At 32.7% G+C, this 21,757-nt stretch overlaps 1 protein-coding gene across 5 annotated transcripts in view; it reads right to left on the reverse strand.

The window, feature by feature from the left end:
- The window catches only part of LOC126889985 (UNC93-like protein), a 398,517-nt gene that overhangs the window by 12,804 nt on the left and 363,956 nt on the right, over nt 1-21,757 (reverse strand). For all 5 annotated transcript variants that reach the window (XM_050658779.1, XM_050658774.1, XM_050658777.1 and 2 more), the window contains one exon: nt 10,130-10,563. In XM_050658779.1, the coding sequence (XP_050514736.1) occupies nt 10,130-10,563 (434 nt within the window). The remainder of the gene's footprint in view (nt 1-10,129; nt 10,564-21,757) is intronic.

Here is a 21,757-nt window from a genome sequence, read left to right on the forward strand (position 1 = left end):
TATATTTAAGAAAATCAGAATTTTTCAATAATTCTCGTCGTGTTTGTAATGATGGGAAGTGGTTTAATATTTTTTTATTAAAGTTCTCAGCAAATAAGTTTAGTTTTACCATAAATGCTTTGACATTTGAGTGCATATTGAAAGCGAACTGGTTTTTCCCTTGTAAATTTAAATTAAGTTCATTTAAATATTTTAAAATATCTACAGAAAACGACAAATCGTTTAGCCATGCCTCATTTTACAATTCAGGAAAATCATGTAGTTTTTCTTTTATCGGCAAGAAGGATACTATTTCATCAAGCAGATATTGAAATCTGTCCAAAACTTTACCGATGCTAAGCCATCTCACCTCAGTGTAGTAAGGAATTTCGTAAAAGTCACTTTCAATTTCTTTCAAAAATTCAACAAACTGTCGATGATTTAAGGCACGTTCCCGGATAAAATTTACAACTTTTGTCACAACAGTAACGACGTGATTCAATTTTAAAACTTTTCTACATAACACTTCTTGATGAATAATGCAGTGTAAAAATAATATTTCTTGTTCTGGCTGCAACTGTTTTACTTTGTCGCTGATTCGTTTTAGTAAGCCCACATTTTTCCCTGTTAAACTAGGACAGCCATCCGTAGTGATGCTTACTATTTTGTTCCAAGGTAAATTTACTTTAACTAAACACTCTTCAACAGCGTTAAAGAAGTCTTCACCGGTAGTTGTATCTTTCATTGGATGCACACTAAGAAGTTCCTCGCGAATTTCACATTTTTTGTTAATGCCCCGAATAAATATTAATAATTGACTTGTGTCAGTAATATCGCAGGACTCATCCAACGCCAGAGAACAATATGTAAAATCAGCAATTATTGTTTTTAGCTGGTCGAGTAAATTTCCTGAAATATTTTCGATCCGTCGTACTATTGTTCTCCTTGACAGGCTTAAATTTTCAAAAATATGTTTTTTTTCAGGACAACATATCTCCGACACTTCTACCATGCACTGTTTATTTAACACATTCTGCTTCAGAAAAAGGTTTACATAACTTAGCAATTTTGTGTGCAATAACATAACTTGCTTGTGTGGTAGATTTCTCGATGTTACTTTGTTTGCTAAAAATATTTTGTTGTTTATTTAAGTTTTTTGCTAAGTTGTCTGCAGCATTTTTAAGTTCTTCTAAAGAAAACGATGCATATTTTGGATGTTTTGATGTAAAATGCCTCTTTAAATTATATTCCTTGAAAACAGCAATGGTTTAATGGCAAACTAAACAAATTGCTTTCTTACCAATGTTCGTAAAAAGGTATTTTTCTGTCCATGCTTCATTAAAATTTCTGCATTCCAAATCAACTTTTCTTTTTTTAGATTGTATCATTTTGCAAATGCTTACAAATAAATATTTTAATACAATAAAATAAAAATAATGTTTTCAAATTTTACTTACAAAATGTCCTCCACTTTTTCAATTTATTATATATTTGCAAAATAACACACACTGTATCAAAAGAAATATGAGGAGTAATAGGAAATACGACCAGTGCTAAATCAAAATAAACTTTACGCGTCTTTCGAAGTAGTTGTAAAACTTCGGCAAAAATCGGTAACAATGAATTTTATGCTGAAGTAGGTATTCCAAACAACCATACTTAATTCAGATTTAATAAATAAAGAATCATATTATTGGGACCAAAGTGCTGAGGTATTTAGATCATAAACTGTCAGTGATATGGTTGAAATAGATACCCAAACACCGAGTGCTTGTCTTGAGACCTTGAGAGTTAAATACGATTATTAATACCGAATAAACAATTATGAATCTCCGGGGATTTCCCTATATTTTAAAAGAAATTTAAAGTAAATAGTTACAATTAAACAGTTTTTAAAAATATAGTTAGCTAAGGCTGTTCGTAATTATAATACTCTCTATTATTTATATATTTAATAATTTATGTGAACACTATGCAAACTATTACTGTTGATTTCAACAAAATCACATAAAAGGGATTAAAAAGATTAGGTACTTGCGGGGTTTTTCAACGGGCCGGACAAAGTAAGCGAAAGGGCCGGACCCGGCCCGCGGGCCGGCTTTTGCCCACCCCTGTGCTATAGCCTTATTTTTTAACTATATCGCTGTAATAACATTGTTTCTAGACAGGTAAATTATCATTGTATACTGGGCGTACCAATCAAACTGGTTTTTTTTTTCAATTTTCACAACACCCTGTGGAATATTCTAGCCTTTATACAATATTGAAATTAAAACCCAACTATAGCCCCAGGTTTTCTTAACGTTCTGTTTGTTATTCATTCGCTTATGTTGGATAATAAAAAAGTTAGGGACTTTAACAACTAAACATGTTCTTTATCAATACATGGTGTTTCTAAATAAGTGCGACAAACTTTAAGGGGTAATTCTGCATGAAAAAATAATGACCGTTTACTTGATAAAGCTATGTCCGCAAATGCTTGCAAATATAAAATTCTTTTGCCAAACGATCATTATTTTTTCATGCAGAAATTACCCCTTAAAGTTTGTCGCACTTATATTTAGAAACACCTGTATCGATAAAGAACATGGCTAGTTGTTAAAGTCCTTAACTTTTTATTATCCAACGTAAGCGAATGAATAAAAAAACAGAATGTTAATAAAACCTGGAGCTATAGTTAGCCTTTGATTTAAATATTTTATAAAGGCTAGAATATTCCACAGGGTGTTGTGAAAATTGAGAAAAAAAACCCAGTTTGATTGGTACACCCGGTATACAATGAAAATTTACCTGTCTATCAACAATATTATCATAGCTATTTTGTTAAAGAATAAGGCTATAACATATTAAAAAAAATTACTTAAACCGGACAACAGGTTTGGGAGATACGAGACATCAAAAATTACCCATTTTTTTGGGGTGCCCGTTTTTCGTGCCGGTGAGTGTAGATTAAATTAGAAGTTCATTGTAAAAAAGGAAGTAAACAAAAACACGAGAAAAATGAATTTATATAAGTAAATAGGTAAGTAAATATTATAGATTAAAATAAGTACAGAAAATATATAATTATAGAGATATATAATCACTTATTGTACCTTCATTTAAGGCTAACTTTAAAAGTAAAGCAGATCTGCTATTATTCATGTTTAAAAACAAAAGGCACACAAAACACTAAGTACGATTAGGACCGCGAATCTACAACAGATAAAGGTCTGGAAACCGTTACACAGGGTTGCCAAAAAACGGAAGTCACACCGAGCGGTGTGGTATACGGAAGACGCTACGCGTTGTGTACATAGCCTGTATAGTAGCACGGGAGCGACACTAGCGCTGGTGATATACCGTCGAACTAAAATCTGATCTTATGAGTATGTTAGATACGATATGACTTCCAGCGAAATTTTTAATATAAGCCTTCTGATACCATCTAGTAGCCAAATTCGTAAAAATATAGGCAAAACGTTGTGACTTCCGAAATCGGAAGTCATAACGGTATATATGAAGTAACAACGTATTACGAGAATCTACTTTGGAAGTCACATGGATACATGTATCAATATATATATATATATATATATATATATATATATATATATATATATATATATATATATATATATATTGAATAGAATGGGGGATATTATACATCCCTGCCGCACTCCAGATTTTAATTTGAAGTTTTTCGAAAATACATTATTAACTCTTACATTAGCGGTGGTATTTACATAAAGTGCTTGTAATAGATAGATTAGATGTTCTGGCGTACCCATTTCTCTAAGTATATGCCACATTTTATCCCATTTTACGTTATCGAAGGCCTTGGAGTAGTCAACAAAGCACAAATATGTTTCTATGTTAAACTCTCGAGATTTTTCGATAATTTGACGAATATTAAGAATGTGTTCGCTTGTTCCCCTACCTGGGACGAATCCGCATTGTTCTTGTGGAATTTGCGGTAAGAGAATGGATTTTAATCTTTCATTGATTATTGTTAGAAGTACTTTGCTCGCGTGAGATATCAACGCTACTGTACGGTAATTACTGCAATCTGTCGGAGAACCTTTTTTGTATATGAGGATAAACGTGAGTTTACCCCAGTCATTTGGCCACTTTCCGGTATTCCAGATCTCATTGCAAATTCTAAGCATTACTTCCGTCCCTAATTCTCCCATTTCTTTGAGTATTTCAGCTGTTATTCCATCCTCTCCTTGTGCTTTTCTACATTTTAGATTTTTTATTGCCGACTCAATTTCAGATTTCAATATTTGAGGTTCTTTTTCATAACTTCTTTTCTCATTATTATGTTCTGGGTCGTTGTTAGAGAATAGTATTTCACCATATTGTTTCCAAACCTCTGCGATACCGTCTGGGTTTGTTATGGTATTTCCACTATTATCTTTGATGATCTGTGTCTGTGGTTTAAATTCTCTCGCTTCTCTCGGAAGAAGAATATTGATCAACATAACAGTAACGTATATGACAATGTACCTATTCAGTCCAGAGCAATCAGAGTACATTCCTTAATTTTGTATTTTATTTGTTTATCCACTTTGTTGTACATGTAATTATCTTTGTTTTTATGTTGTTGTCTTTCTTCAACTAAATCTAAAATTTCATCCGTCATGGATTGTTTCTTTTTGTATCTGGTTGGTATCAGAATTTCTTTTTGATCTTGATCTATCTTTTTTAATAGTAAACATTTTGTATCCATTTCACTATTTTGCAGAAAATGATCTTCAACATTAATTAATCGATTATCGATTTTATCTGTCAGGCGTTATGTCTTATGAGTGAGTTCCTTAATTTACTTGTAGTGCAGTCACCGAAGGTGGATTTGAGCTGTTACCTCCGATTTCGTTAAACCTCCATCGATTTTTACGAAAATTGGCGAGTGGTTAGAGGATACCTTAAGGAACAAAGGTGACATAGTGCCATTTTGCGCTTTTTGCATTTTAGATGTGAAATCCACCCCTGTTTAAAAATTATTTTTTTATATTTCTGAAATTGTAGTCACCGAAGGTTTTCACCTCCGATTTCGTTGAACCTCCATTGATTCTCATTAACATTGGTGAGTACCTACTTAGAGGAGTACTTAGTGATATGATTCCAACTTGCGCTTTTGTATTTTAGGAGTAAAATCCACCCCTATTTTAAAATTATTTTTTATATTTCTGAAAGTACAGTCACCGAAGGCTTTCACCTCCGATTTCGTTGAACCTCCATTGATTCTCATGAAAATCAGTGAGAAGTTAGAGGATACATTAAGAAATACTAGTAATGTTGTGTTAACTTGCGCTTTAGGGGTGAAATCTACCCTTACTTTATTTTTTTTTTATATTTCTGAAAGTGCCGTCAGCTAAGGTTTTTACCTCCGGTTTCATTGAACCTCCATTGATTCTTATGAAAATTGATGTGTGGTTAGCGAATACCTCAAGAAACAAAAGTGATATGGTGCCACCTTGCGCTTTTTGCATTCTACGGGCGAAATCCACCCTCTTTCTAACTGTGCATAATTTATGACTTTAATTAATTTTTCAACCCTTTTAGCACCCCTTAAATAAAAAATCATAAAAAATTATTTGTGATTAAATATTTTCGCGGCTAACCTACTAAAATTTCTCGTAATTGTTGTTGCAATTAATGTTGGGCAAGAATCACCAATAACTCTCAAATAAAAACAGTTAGGTATGTGGATTGCTTAGGAACTAATAAAGTACCATAAAATAATATTTCATTACAATGTTAAACTACAGGGTGCTCCAAGTGAGAAAAATCAGAAAATACTCATTCAGTTTCGACCAATCCTGTACACTAAAATTAATCATTTAGCTATATTAATCATTTTTAACAATAGTAGACTATAATAATATTATAAATCATTTGAACATAAATAGAGTTTTTGATGTCAAATCACTACAATCATACAGGGTGTAAATATTGCTCCGAAATTAATAAAAAAAACGTAATTATCTTTTAAACTACTTCGTACAACATTACAGAACCTTATATTTTAAGAAAAAAACCATCGAGGAGAATACAAAAATGAAAAAATATACAAGGTGTTCCGTTAAAAAGAAGATAAGTTTGTTTCACCCTTTCAATACGGGTGGTCCTGTATACTGTATATTAGGAAATATTTTCAAAATTCTGATCCTATCTATACCCCAATCTTACCTAAATAAATATGTTTCTTATCTTTTACGACAAACTAGTAATTGGACTTCCCCGCACCCTGTATACATACAAAATGTCTGCTACAAAAATTATTTCAAAAAAATGTTATTGGTTTTTTAATAATAACTCCGTTAATATTTACGATAACAGGTTTATCTGACAACCATTTTAAAGGTAATTGCAAGAGCTATAATATCGTATTAAAGGGAATCTTCTAAATCCCTTATTTTTTAAAAAGCGAAAGGTTAAAGAGCCCCGGTTACATGATTCTCGCAGTAAAATTTAGGCTTTAAACGTTTCGATCTCGGTTATTTTTTATCACACAAAAATAAAAAACACAGTAAAAGCTTTGCTAAAAAGAAAAGTAAAATTTCGTTGTGTATCATTTCTTACGTGTATCAAGTATTTTTGGAGTTATTATCAAAAGAAAATGAAAGTTACGAAAATTTGAAAAATTCTAATTTGTTTAAATTATGTTTTTTTTTTCAAAAATATGCATTCTAAAGCGGTCAAAATTTTTGAGGTCATTAGTTCCTTTAAAATAAAGAAATTTTTATAGGGACTGCTATAAATTTTAATTTTTGTGGAAATGACGTATGTTTTATTTTTCACATTTTCCTAAAAAAGTTTTCTTTTACAGCTTTGTTAATTTTGACGATATCGACTTCTTCTGCAGCTTTTTTGATAGCTATGTCTGAGTACTTAAAAAAATGTTAAGTATGTATATTTAATAAAATGTATCGTTTTCCTGAATACTTAGATTTGAGTACTCGCCGAAAAACACACATTCAATTAAGTACCTATAACTGACTTTGAATTAATACTAAAAGGTTTTTCAAATAATAAATTAATTGTATTTTGTATTAGCTTCATTTTTAGTAATGACAACTTTTTTGGAAAAAGTTACTCTCTTTGAGTTATTTATGAAAAACCGCTTGAAAACATGCATTTTTTTTAACGAAAAATTAACATCTTTGATCTTTAATAACTCAGAATACTATTGATTTATTTGAATAACCATATATAACAAATTTTAATTAGAATTGGTCCCTCTATCGATTTCTGGGGATGTTCTTATTAAAATAATTTCCACCCCCGAGAAGGGGTGGCATCTACCCCCAGGGAAAAAGCGCTGGTTGGTACCATGTCACCTGTGTTTCTTGAGGTATCTTGTAAATATTGACCAATTTTTATGAAAATCTATGGAGGTTCAACGAAATCGGAGATGAAAACTTTCAGTGACTGCATTATTGCATTAATTTGTGAATATGTTGTTCTTCGTTTTATTATTTTCATTTTGAGCCTCATTTTGGTCACTACTGGGTTGTAATCTGATAATCTGATCCTATGTCGGCACTCGTATGTTTTTGATGATATAATTGCGTTCCTGTATCTTTGTCAGGCTATGTTAGGCTTTGTAAGGCTATGTTATCGAACACCTTGTAAGATAACTAATTTTGTAATATGTACCTCAAAGTTGCCTACAATTTTTGTTCGTAACTTTTATTGCTATCTACACTCAGCATCAAAATTAACGCACCACCTTAAAAATGGGACATTTTTTACGTCTTGTATTTCCTAAACCTGTTGTCCGATTTTATTGATTTTTTTAGTATATTATAGCTTTAATCTTCAAGAACATCGATGTAAATAATATTATTGCTGAACAGGTAAGTGTCATTGTATACCGGATGTAATAACAATGATAGTGTGTTTTTTTCTCAAAGTTTGGAACACCCTGTGCAATATTCTAGCCTATATATAAAATATTGAAATTAAAACTCAACTGTAGCCTTTCTTAACTTAGGCTTTCTTAACATTTTGCTTTTTAATTCATTCGCTTATCTGGGATATTAAAATAGTTAAGTACTTTAACAACTAGCCATGTTATTCATCAATACAGGGCGTTTCTAAATAAGTGCCACAAACTTTAAGGGGTAGTTCTGCATGAAAAAATAATGACCGTTTGCTTTATAAACATATGTCCACAAATGCTTCGTTTTTAAGATACGGGATGTTGAATTTTTTCTTACAAACTGACGATTTATTTATTGCTCTAAAACCGGTTGAGATATGCAAATGAAATTTGGTAGGTTTTAAGAGGTCGTTATTGCGCATTTTTGACATATAATTAGGAATTTTATATTTACCATTGGCGTGCATACGGGATGTATCTAAAATGTTTATACCCGTATGCGGGCCAGTTGTGAATATAAAATTCTTAACTGTATGTTAAAAAATGCACAACAACTACCTCTTAAAACCTACTAAATTTAATTTGCATATCTCAACCGGTTTTAGAGAAATAAATAAATCGTCAGTTTGTAAGAAAAAATTCAACATCCCGTATCTCGGAAACGAAGCATTTGTGGACATATATTTATAAAGCAAACGGTCATAATTTTTTCATGCCGAATTACCCCTTAAAGTTTGTCGCACTTATTTAGTATTGCACAACACCCTGTATTGATGAAAAACATGGCTAGTTAAAGTACCTAACTTTTTTATTATCCCACATAAGCAAATGAATCAAAAACAAAATGTTAAGAAAGCCTAATGCTACAGTTGAGTTTTAATTTCAATATTTTATATATGCTAGAATATTACACAGTGTGTTAAAAACTTTGAGGGAAAAACACACTATAATTTTTACACCCGGTATACAATGACACTTACCTGTTTAGAAATAATATTACATCAATATTTTTGAAGAATAAAGCTATAACATACTAAAAAAACCACTAAAATCAGACAACAGGTTTAGGAAATACGAGACCTCAAAAATGTCCCATTTTTAAGGTGGTGCGTTAATTTTGATGCTTAGTGTATTTACATTATTATAGCGGATCTACTGAGCATTATCACCCAAATTAATCACCCTGTATACAAAGCTACACCTTTTATGATTTTACAAGTAGGTACGTGGAATTCATTTTGTATAGCTATTACATTAAGGTAATAATAAGAATTAGCAGAGTAAGTTAATTACCGTATTTTTATTCCTTTTTGTTACAAAACAACGAAATAGCTCTTAGTAATTAAATTTATAGTTTCATATAAAATGGGCTGTTGCATGAAATAAGTAGATAAGTATGTTTTATTGTCCTATTATTGTGGAAATACCGATTTCTATATTCAACAGAGCATTGCTTAAAATATTTATAATATAATATATATTTATGGTATATTTTATTTCATTTTATATCGAATAACCCAAGATAGGCAAAACACCGTTTTCTAGAAATTATCGATTTAAAAATTTTTCGTTATTTGAATTTGAACAAACTTTTCAAAAAAAAAATGTGCACTTTACGGACCTAAAGCAATAGTAACTCGTAGTACTAGAATACTTTACAATTAAACAATTTAGTGTCAAAAAAGCTTAAAAAATAAACACAAAAACTTAGTTATTAAAATGTGAGGTATTTTAGTACTAAAAGTTACTCTTGCTTTTAGGTCCGTAAAATACACCGATGTTTTTAAAATTTAAAACACAAACAATTTTCAAATTGATTTTTCTAGAAAACGGTGTATCTTACCGACATAAAGCAAGAGTAACTCTCACAATTTAATAATCTACTGTCAGAAATGCTTAAAAGTTAAAGACAAAAAGGTTATGCGAAAAAATAACCATTTCCCTACCCAAAAAGGACGCCTATGACCGGTATTGGAAATTCGCAATAGATCAAAATAATCGATTTATCTCTGGAAGATAAAAAATAAGTGATAAGTGTATTAGTTTTTCTTTTTCTAAATAGAAGCGTTCTGCAGGTATCTAAAAAAACTAATTACAAGGTGCCATCTTCAACTTCAGAGAGCTCTAGCTGCCTTAGGAAGCAATTTCGGACTAGGTGAATTGGGTTAAATTGTCTTAAGATTATCTGAGGAATCTCCGGTATTCGTTTGTCAGGAGAGTTTCTGGACACCCTGTAGTATTCTCGAGTAAAGCATGTAGTGTAAAACAATTTGCACTTACCATTGACTTGAGTTTGCCATACAGCATCTCCAACTCCCCAAAGACCAGCAGCCATAAAGAACTGATAAGGAGTATCGGGATGAGGTTTCCAGATCAACATCCAAGTTTGCAAACCTGCGTGAACCAAAAGTCCGAGACCCATGATAGGTGCTCTACCAATGTACTTCATAATGGATCCAAAGAGAAGACTGCAAATAGCGTTGACACAGCCGAAGCAAATCATGACGTAACCCACGGAAGGAATACCAAGCGCACATGAAACGTACGCTTGCGTGAAGTCTGCTCCTATAAAGGCTTGTTCCATACCAATCCATACTGTAATCGGGATTAATAGTTGTTGGTAGGGTTTCTTTAGTTGGTAGGCTGTAGCTGACAACAGTTGGATTCCTGAGAGTTCTACCTGACTAGCTCTTCGTCCCTGTTTTTCACCATACCTGAAAATGAAAAAAAAAAAAAAAAATGAAATATAGAGCAAACAATACGTTCAAAAATAAAACTTTCACTGTTATGTGGAAATGAATGTTCACTATAAAACAGATAAACATCATAAACTGTTATAGTCTAGGTGCCAAACAGAGGTCACCGTGTCCTTTTCAATTCTAATGGACAAACTCAGTGGTTTCTTATGGATTTTTGGCTGCTGATTACGAATTTCGAGGGTGAAAATCGTTCCGAGTGGTCAAAAAATTATTGTAAACAATTTAATTGTTTATTGTTTATAAGGCTCTGGCTCATAAACTAAAAGAGATAAAAAAAATGTTTCGAATAAAATTTGTTCGTTAATAAAAAACGAAGAAAAAAACGTTTCCTAAACTTAAATCCAACAATTATTAGAACTCAAGATATTGTAAAATTAGTGCAAAATGCAAATTGCAAAATAAGTATTTTTCGAAGCTTTATCGATCGTAACTCGGCTTCTACGCATGCAAATGAGCCTTAGAAGCTTAATTTCATTTTAAAGCTTAATGAATATGCTTCCAAACAAAGTTTGTTAAATTACTCTGTCTTCATTTTTTTTAAAGTTATAACCGTTTGAAGTTAAAATTTTCTTAAAAAAATTGTACATTAATTTGTTTATAAGGGTTTCAAGCAAAGTTGAGCTGTAAACAGTTATACTTTAATTAACAATAACGATACAAGAACTCAAAAGGAACATTTTGAGCTAAGAAAATGTTCGTATGTTTATTTTTGGCCAAGATATCGATATTTTAATAGCGCGCTCTGAGGCGCGAGATTGGCCCACCGCGTAAAGGTTCACGCGCTAACTTCTCGATGCAAATTATAATTTCTATCTATAATATACGTTATCTTCATTTTTCATTTTTCATTTTTAAAGATCCTAATAAAATTTGATCATATAATTCTTATAATTAAATCATCATACTGTACCTCGCATCACCTTTCATTCTATTTACTTTGTCTTCTATTTTTTGTACTAAATGAGAAAAAAAACATTAAAAACTAATATTTCAGAAATATATCTAAAAAGTAAGTTGATATTATTTATTAGTACATAGTACATACTACATATTTTTACAAACATTATCTTTCTTGCATCTGCATCGAGATATACAGAGAATCTCAGCTTTTTTACATCTGCATAAGTTCTTAGAGCAATTTTTACAGTCACATGGTGGTCAAGTCTGTGCTTGTAGGCAGTAAAACTAAAACTTTCTGGGGCTTCAGAGTCTAATTATCTATATGATATCCATATAAAGTGGATCTAGTTCTTTTGCAACATCATCAAGGCACGTCAATTGTGCGTATGCCGCCACAACATAAATGCTCGTTTTATATGCAATGATGATGCTGTAAAAGAACTCGATCCATTTTTATATAGAGATCACATATTGGCTCATTTGCATGCGTAGAAGCCGAGTTGCGATCGATAAAGCGTCGAAAAATACTTACATACTTGACTGTGAACCGATTTTGCGCCTCATAGCACGCCATTAAAATATCGATGTCTTGACCAAAAATAAACTTACGAACATTTTAAAAAGCTCAAAATATTCCTTTTCAGTTCTTCTATCATTATTGTTAACTAAAGTATAAATGTTTATAGATCAAATTTACTTGAAACCCTTATAAACAAATTAATGTACAATTTTTTTAAGAAAATTATAACTTCAAACGGGTATAACTTTAAAACAAATGAAGATAAAGTAATTTGACAAACTTTGTTTGGAAGTCTATTAACGAAGCTTTAAAATGAAACCTTCTCAGGCTCATTTTCAAGCGTAGAAGTTAAGTTACGATCGATAAGGCTTCGAAAAATACTTATTTTGCAATTTGCAATTTGCATTGTGGACTAATTTTACAATATCTTGAGTTCTAACTGTTGGTTTTTAGTTTAGTAAACGTTTTTTTCTTCGTTTTTTATTAACGAACAAATTTTATTTAAAACATTATTTTTTATCTCTTTTAGTTTATGAGCCAGAGCCGCCTTATAAACAATTTATAAACAAAAAAATTGTTTATAACAATTATTTGACCACTCGGATCGAAATCCACCCTCGAAATTCGTAATCAGCAGCCAAAAATCCATAAGAAACCGTTGAGTTTGTCCATCAGAATTGAAAAGTACACGGTGACTCCTCTGGCGCCTAGACTATTAAGAGTAAAATAAAAGTGAGAAATCAAGTACAAAAAGCAAATAGACTGGCAGAGTGGCTTAATAATAGATACTATATGGCGAAACCGACTGGCTTGAGACAAAGTCAAGAATTTATACAGTGTAAGATCAATAATGACATATGCATCAGAAACGAGACACGGCACAGTCACACTACAAATACTACTAGAAACGGCAGAGATGAAAGTACTGAGAGTGCTTACTAGAAATACGTTGAGAGAGCAAAAGAGGAGAAAAGACACTAGAAGAAAATATAACGTACAGTGTACAATGTATAAACAATTAGACACTAAATAGAAAAAATAATGGAATAACTACATAAGCAGAAGGGGAAACACGTGTGGCTGAAATAGCAAGAGCTAAATCACCAATCGGTAGAAGAAATATCGGCCGACAGCGCAAAAGGTGGAGTGACAACCTTCCATAGATATATTAATCCGCCAATAAACAAGCAGAATTGCTTATAAAGATGAAGAAAAAGAAGAAGAAGAACCATTAATTTTAACTTGTAAGTACGTAAGAAATGTCTAGCTGTTCTTCTTGTAATTTGTAATAATGTTATAAGGAAATTATAATGATATCATTTTGATACTGTTGTATCAATTGATTTTAATCGAAGAAATTAACATAATGTGATTTCAACGGGTTAAGTTCTATATTAACAGGAAAATGTGACGTCAGAATATTTATACTTAGTTTCCTTGATTTGAAAAGAAACCGAATTATATTTTTCATTTACTTATAGTATGGTATAGTTAGACCCAAACCCAGACATCCAAAGTGAAAGTTATCCTCCAACACCAAATTGTTCTATATGGTCCACATAATGTTCAGAAAAAAGTCACCCCATTTTGAGCGTCGGGTTTGGGGGGGAGAGGGGGGAGAAATCTGCAAATTCGTAGTTTTTTTAGGTTTTTCGTCAATATTTCTAAAACTAAGCGGTTTAGCATGAGCAACCCTCTACACAAAATTGTTCTACATTAAATTTGAAATAAAAAAGGCCCTATGCATAACCCTTCTAAAATGAACGGTTCCATAGCTACGGAGGTAGAATAGTATAATTGGTCCAAAAAAAGGCCTAACCCAGACATCCAAAGTAAAAGTTTTCCTTCAACACCAAATTGTTCTATATGGTCCACATATTGTTCAGTAAAAAGTTATATCATTTTGAGCGTCCGGTTTGGGGGGAGATAAGGGAGAAGTCGGTAAATTAGTAGTTTTTTTTACGTTTTTCGTCAATATTTCTAAAACTATGATTTAGCGTAAGGAATGTTCTATAGAAAAATGTTCTACATAAAATATAGGTTCAAATACAGGTAAAATAAAACAAAAAAGGTTCTATACATAATTGTTATAAAATCAACGGTTCCAGAGTTACGGAGGGTGAAAAGTGGAGGTTTTCGATACTTTTTATATTTACCGATTTCTCACCCCTCTCCCCCCCCCCCCAAACCCGACGCTCAAAATGGTGTGACTTTTTTCTGAACATTATGTGGACCATATAGAACAATTTGGTGTTGGAGGATAACTTTCACTTTGGATGTCTGGGTTTTTGGTATAGTTATATCATAAATATTGCCCAAAAAATATAAAAAGTATCGAAAACCTCGACATTTCACCCTCCGTAACTCTGGAACTGTTGATTTTATAACAATTATGTATAGAACATTTTTTGTTTTAAATCTCATGTAGAACATTTTTGTATATAACATTGTTTACCCTAAAGCATAGTTTTAAAAATATTGACGACAAACTTAAAAAAAACTACTAGTTTACCGACTTCTCTCCCATCTCCCTCCCAAACCGGACGCTCAAAATAGTGTAACTTTTTACTGAACAATATGTGGACCATATAGAACATTTTGGTGTTAGAGGAAAACTTTTACTTTGGATGTTTGGGTTAGGCCTTTTTTTGGACCAGTTATACTATACTACCTCCGTAACTTTGGAACCATTTATTTTAGAAAGATTATGCATAGGGCCTTTTTTATTTCAAATTTAATGTAGAACAATTTTGTGTAGAGGGTTGTTCATGATAAACCGCATAGTTTTAGAAATATTGGCGAAAAACTTAAAAAAATACGAATTTACCGATTTTTACCCCCTCTCCCCCCCAAACCCGACGCTCAAAATGGTGTGACTTTTTTCTGGACATTGTGTAGACCATATAGAACAATTTGGTGTTGAAGGATAACTTTCACTTTGGATGTCTGGGTTATGCCATCTTTTGGATCAAGTATACTATACTATTAAGCAGAAGTGCAGAAATAATAAAACGGCGATTACTTAAAAAGGTACGGTTTTATTTTTAAACTTTTTTACTTATATTCTTAATATTTGCAAATGAAGACGATCCAACAGCTGCAGTATTAAATCTTTAAGAACACCTATACTAAATTTACAATCAAGATGCAGTAGAAATAAACAAACCAAGGCACGTCAAATGCTACTAGGAACACTCGAAACATAATTTACAATGTATATACAATGTAAATCCCAAATCATGATTTCTAAAGTTTATACATTGTAAATTATGATTCGGGAGTGCTCCCAAGTAGCATTTAACGTGTCTTGGTTTGTTTATTTCTACTGCATCTTCATTGTAAATTTAGTATAGACCAAATTGGACAGTGGGTAAAGAAATGGAAGATAAAAGCTAATAAACCTAAGTCAACACATATAACTTTCACACTGAGGAAAGACCAATTCCCAAATATTAGCCTTAATCAAGGCGACATACCCCAACAGAATATTGTCAAATACCCTTCATCTTGATTCTAAATTTAACTAAAAAAAAAACAGATTTTAAGGAAGAAGAAACAAATTGTGTTGAAAGTGAAATAAATTAATTGGCTTATAGGTCGAAAATCTCAACTATTAATATTGTTCTCAATATTAATAGTATAAACTGTTCATTTATAAAACAGTTATCACAACTACATGGCCGAACGGAATCGAACTATGGAGTTGTGCCAACAAATCAAATACAAAAATAATCCAAAGAACACAATCAAAAATTCTACGCACCATCACAAATGCCCTGTGGTACATTCCTAATCAAACACTTCATAGAAACCTTAACACCCCATTAGTCAGCACAGTAATTCAAGAAAGAGCCAACAGACACTATGAAAAATTGGAAGGCCACCCCAACCAATTAATATTACAACTACTGCAATCACTAAACAACAGAAGATTTCGAAGATTATAGCCCATAGATCTTCGCTGAAACTGAGGAGAAACCGCTGGGTGATGTACTTAATAACGCCATATTAGTGTTAGTGTACAATATTTTATATAAGTTGCGCTTGTTATCAAATTAACTTATAGAATATTTTATTCCGATTGTTAATAAATGCTTATTTTCATATAAAAATATTCTTAATAAAAAGCAGTTTGTCCCCTTCATTTTTATCGACCTTTCAATCGTAAACAAAATCAAACCTTGTAAACACAAACTGCGGAATGAAGTTCACCTATTTTAATTACCACCTTGATCCGGACCTGCAAAATTGATACACGGCATTTATAAGCAAAATACGAATTATTTACCCAGTGAATTGCTTCACATCTTCTCTCGTTTACATTCTTCAAGTAGCATTGGAAAGCGTACACACAGAACTTCCTTGGCGCCACAAAAAAAATAAAATACTGACATACAACCACTCAATAATTGCCACTAAATCATTTATTTTCAGACGACATTTTTATTTCTTCACATTAACCTTATGCTGTAAACGAATAACGACGAAAATATTAAATGTTCTCGTTGCATATGTCCTGATTTTTTATGTTTGCATCATTATGTTCAATCTGGAAAGAGAATGCATGTTACAGATATTTAAAAATATCTACAAAGGAGTACACAGTAATCGTCTGTGGAGTATTTTGAAAAGAAAAACAAGATTAATAGCATTAATAAGAAAATAATATACCTATTATAGTAATAATTGAAAACAATTATAGACAAGAGGGAAAAATACTGAATGCTTGACTCAGCTAGAAAAGTAGACCGCGTTGGAGAGAAGACCTTATTCGCCGTATAATCGATTAAATGTGTACAGAACAAAATGTGCCAACATTAGACAAATTAACCCGGTTAAGATAAACAGGTGGTGAATCGTCAAACCTGCCATAGGAATGGTATGGTATGGTACATCGGGGCATGGCCCACTTATGAGCCTTTCGGAAACTTACACCTCCTACTGCGGGTCCATTGTATCACCCCTCTCATACGAACTAGATTCATAAGAACCTGGTCTTCAGCGTTTGTGGGGCCCAGATTGCACCGGGCTCCCATGTCTGTCAGAATCAGCACGGGCTACAAGTCTGAGCTACTCCTGACGCCCCTAACATCTAATGCTTTAGCAACTTGATGGCCTCACAGAAAGCCACAAGTCTCTTGAAGGGCAACTCCCTCATCTGGCTCGGCGGCATAAAGGCCGAACTCAGGATCTGCCATCTCTGATAGGCCAATGCTGGACACTTCCATAGGACATGTGAGCAGTTTCCTCCTCATCACATCGACGGCACCGTGGGCCATCCTCCAATCCAAGCAGATGAAGGTGTCGCTGGAGTCTACAGTGGCCGGTGAGCATACTGACCACCAGGGAAAACCTTCTACGGTCTAGAAATAAAAGGAGAGCCTAGAAGAAAAGAAGCTCCTTGAGATTACTCCGACCAGTACTGTATCCCAATCACTGATTCGGGTCCCACATGCAGAAAGGATGAACCACGTCTTGCCAGGGCATCAGCCCGTTCCTTCTCAGGGCCATAGGAAACTCAATGGGACATTATGAACTGTTAAATTTCTGTGTTTTTCACCTTGTTCTCAGTAAGGGTCGATTTCTCATACCTGAGTTAATCTACAGTTCAATTGACTGACGTTCATACTTGAACTTGGTTTTGTTTGGAAATGCAATTCTCATTGTCGCCACAGTAAAACTGTTGCCATTTTGTATGCCCTTTTTTATGCTGTTTCTGAATAAAGTTAAATTTAAGTATTTATATCAAACAGTCATTTTAATAATTATAAATAAATCTAATAAAAATAAAAATAATGTTATCGTTTATCGTTATGCTTAATATAATATAATATAATAGGTTATATTTATATTATGCCTGCGTTTCATCTTAAGTTGCAATAATACAACGCATGCGTAATCCTTGAAATCATCTGAACTGGGTTCAGAGGGTTCTGAACGGCCGAATTTCAGTGTTCAAGCTGAACGTATGTAGTTTAAACTGCCATCGGTTGAACGTGAATTAAAAAGACGATTTTGACTTTAAACTCACGTTCACTAGAAGTTCAGGTTAAACTGGAGTTGAACTCGATATGAGAAATCGGCCCTTAGTGTACTACAAGCGCGTGACATAAAACATATCGAAAGTCAGCCTTGCTCAAACGGTATTTTTCTCTAAAATGTATAAGAAACCTTTCATAGACAAAATAGGATTTTTTTCACTTTTTAAAAAACAAAGCAAAACCAGCTGTACGTCTTTAAGGCCTTCAAAACCTCTATAAGGTTTGTTACATGATTCTACTAAAACAATTGTTACATGATTCTCAGTCTAAGGTAAAGTTCTGGTAAGGAAAAATTCATTGCCTTGGTCTTTGTAAAAAAAAAGAATAAAAATAAACAGAACAATGTAATATGAATGATGACATATTGTTGCAGGAAGAAATCGGAAGCCAATGAAATTACAAACGTTTGACGTATGCTTACATAACATTTATGGAATGCACAGTAAATTTTACATATTTTAAAAGTGCGAAATATTTTAAGTAAACTGAATAAATTTTCAGGTTTATTAACTTTTCTATGACCATTTCACCAGCATACTTTTGCCACACCTTCTAGACAACAATAACTCCAAACTTTTGCCTTTTGTTTAGTCGTTATTGAACATTGACGGCACAAAAATAGTTTTTGATTGAAAATAAGGGGTAATCTATATTTCTAGATGAACTCAATGTTTCATCTAGATTCTAGATGAACTCAATCCAAAGGATAATTTGGAACCTCGTAAACCTTAAGCATCTGCTTCTAACTTGGCCTTGGAATTTTGGACAATATTCTGTAGGCTCCCAGTCTTTCCTCTCGATTTATTATTAAATGTAAGGAGAGAAGTCCGAGAGGACAGTTATCTCCAGACATTTGGCTTTTGCAGCTGTTTGAAGTGTCCAAATCCACCAACGCCCCCTAGCTAATTAAGGGTTTGATCAATATAGTACACTCAGTACACCATGTTCGTTCTTAATCCACATTTCTTCCCATACTCTCATAAGAGTGGTCACAGCGCTACTTGTTATTTTTTCTAATTGCCGGTTCCAAGTAAGTTTCGAGTCTATTTTTTACCCGAGATACTTTACCTCTCCCTTTAGCTGAATTTCTGGTCCCTGCAGCTTTAGAAGATCTAATCCCTCTAATTTACGTCTGCTTGTGAAAGCGATTATGGTGGCTAATATGATTTATTTAAGAAAACAATACATTTTTTTAATAAAGGTAATGGTAGGGGAGCCCAAGCGGGGATTTTTTCAGTTACTCGAGAGCGTCAGATTATTACATGGGGAGAAACCTTGTACCCTGTAAATGTACCTCTACCATATATTGGCTCTCAATACAGGGTAGTTCGTTAAGGTGGGGCCGAAAAAAAATCTATCCTTAGAAAAACTCCAAATCGTCAGATTAAGATAAGGTAAGTAAATGCAAAACAGTGTATATTTAAAAAATCTGATGATTTGAGCGTTGCGTAAGGAAATGGGCGTCACAAAGTTTCACAAGAAAAAAGCGAATATTTCGCGAAATGAACGACAGATCGAAAAACTAAAAAATACGTGCTCATTATTTTTCAAAAATCTACCGAATGAATCCAAACAGGACGCTCCACGGAGAGGGGTGGAAGTAAATTTAAAATTTTAAATACGAATCCCGCGATATTTTGCGAAATAAACATCAGATCGAAAAACTGAAAAAAACACTTATTCAATATTTTTGAAAAATCTATCGCATGGCACTAAACACGACCCCCCACAGAGGTGGGGTGGGGGTTACTTTAAAATCTTAAATGGGAGCCACCATTTTTTTATTGCAGATTTTGATTCCTTACGTAAAAATAAGTAACTTTTGTTTGAGACATTTTTTAAATTATGGATAGATGGCGCTATAATCGAAAAAATCATTGTTGGAAATGGAAAATTAAATTAAAAAAGTCCCCACTAAAATGGAAAACTTTACTTAACTTTTTCTGGTTTTAGGACCTACTCTGCACAACCCAATAGGTCGCTAAAGCGCTAGAGTGACTAGTGACTGCACATTTAGCATACTTTCCTGCCCTACTATAACTAGTAAAGAAGGGTGGCTTTACTTGATAGCTATTTACAACAAAATCGTATTTTTATTCAGTTCCTGACTAAACAAAAAGCGAAAACATTAAGGCCCGGACCAACGGAGCGTGTTAAGGCTCACCAGTTTACCAATTTAAACGTCGCCAAAGAGAGCTAGAAAACATAATATAATAGTGAAAAGGAAAGAGGACACGGTTCGCACCCCATGTTACTGTGCAATTAATAAATTTTAGTAGTATGGACAGGTATACGGTACACCGCCAGTGTCGGTGGTAGGAATTTTATTGTTAGTTAATTCATACAATGATAAAAATCTTAACACAACGTGATTAGAAAACTATATAGTAAAATTACCACGACACTGATAGTATTAGTACCGGGCCGAGTTAAACGGGTCTGATCGTCTACTTAATTTCGTCATTTTTTACCGACAATTCACGGGAAAGAACGCGCCGCTCCACAGGAGTCATAAATATGGGGTTCGGTATTAGCTTAAGGATCATAAGTCACAAATTTTGAGAGAAATGTAGCTATTTCACGTTGTGTTCATTCTCCTCGTCAGTTTTTATCTGTTTCTGTTATATTTTTCTATTTCTCAATGCGTCCCTCAACACGCTCCGTCGGAATCCTTTTTCAGATTCTTGCATTTTAATATGAATAGAATGTGACTGCACTAAACATAAAAAAATTGAAATCTTAGTTTGTAATACGTGTGTATGAATATGCACATGAATAGGAATACCACAAATATGCAATTAAACTAGTAATAAAATATATTTGACTTTTTTCTCTTGCTCAAGAACGTTTTATTTTATATAACATTTTGCACTTCACGGCCCCACCTTTTGTGTTTTGTTATGATGACCTTCAGTCTCTTTTCTGTTTTCTTTACGTAAGAATCAGACAGTTCTGAAAGGAGAGATAATGTATTATTTAAAAGCTATTCTCATAATAAAAGTAAAAGACAGGTTTCACACACCTTTTATATTTTTCAATTAATTAAAACAATTGAATTAAAAAACTTTTAGGCGATGATAGATCGGCTGTTATTATAATACATATAGTAAAACTAAAACGGCATTAATATTAAATAAAGACAAATGTGCTTTAAGACCTATAATTATGGCATAGAAACTAAAGCAGAAATATCAAAAACCAAAAGAATACTGGAAACAAAAAAATAATGACACTCGAAAAAAGAAAAGAAGCAAAAGCATAAGAGAAAAAGTACTAAAAAGAGTGGTATTGCTATCCCCGTGTGAAGATATTCGTGTCATTAAAAATTTGTACTGAAAAAATTCGATTTTTTTCTTTGTTTTTTTGATTATAGCTTTAAAAGTATTCATTTCTGAGAAAAGTTTTACCGACATATAAGTTGTGCAATTAAATTTCCTAAACATAGGAATAATTAAAATTTTTAAAAATTGTCACCCTTGTTGCAAAATAGCAATAATTTCGAAAAAAAACATAAAAAACAAGTATTCGCATTTTACATTTTTCAACCATTTATGATAATATGACCTTCATATTTTATCCAAAAAAACTTCATGATATAATAAAAAAATACTGTGAATTCCATTAAGATCGGGTCAACAGATTTTGCAAAATAAATTTTGCAATCCAGATTCGCAAAAAAATTCATTTT

The sequence above is a fragment of the Diabrotica virgifera genome, chromosome 8 (assembly GCF_917563875.1).
Source record: "Diabrotica virgifera virgifera chromosome 8, PGI_DIABVI_V3a".
Lineage (NCBI taxonomy): Eukaryota > Metazoa > Arthropoda > Insecta > Coleoptera > Chrysomelidae > Diabrotica > Diabrotica virgifera.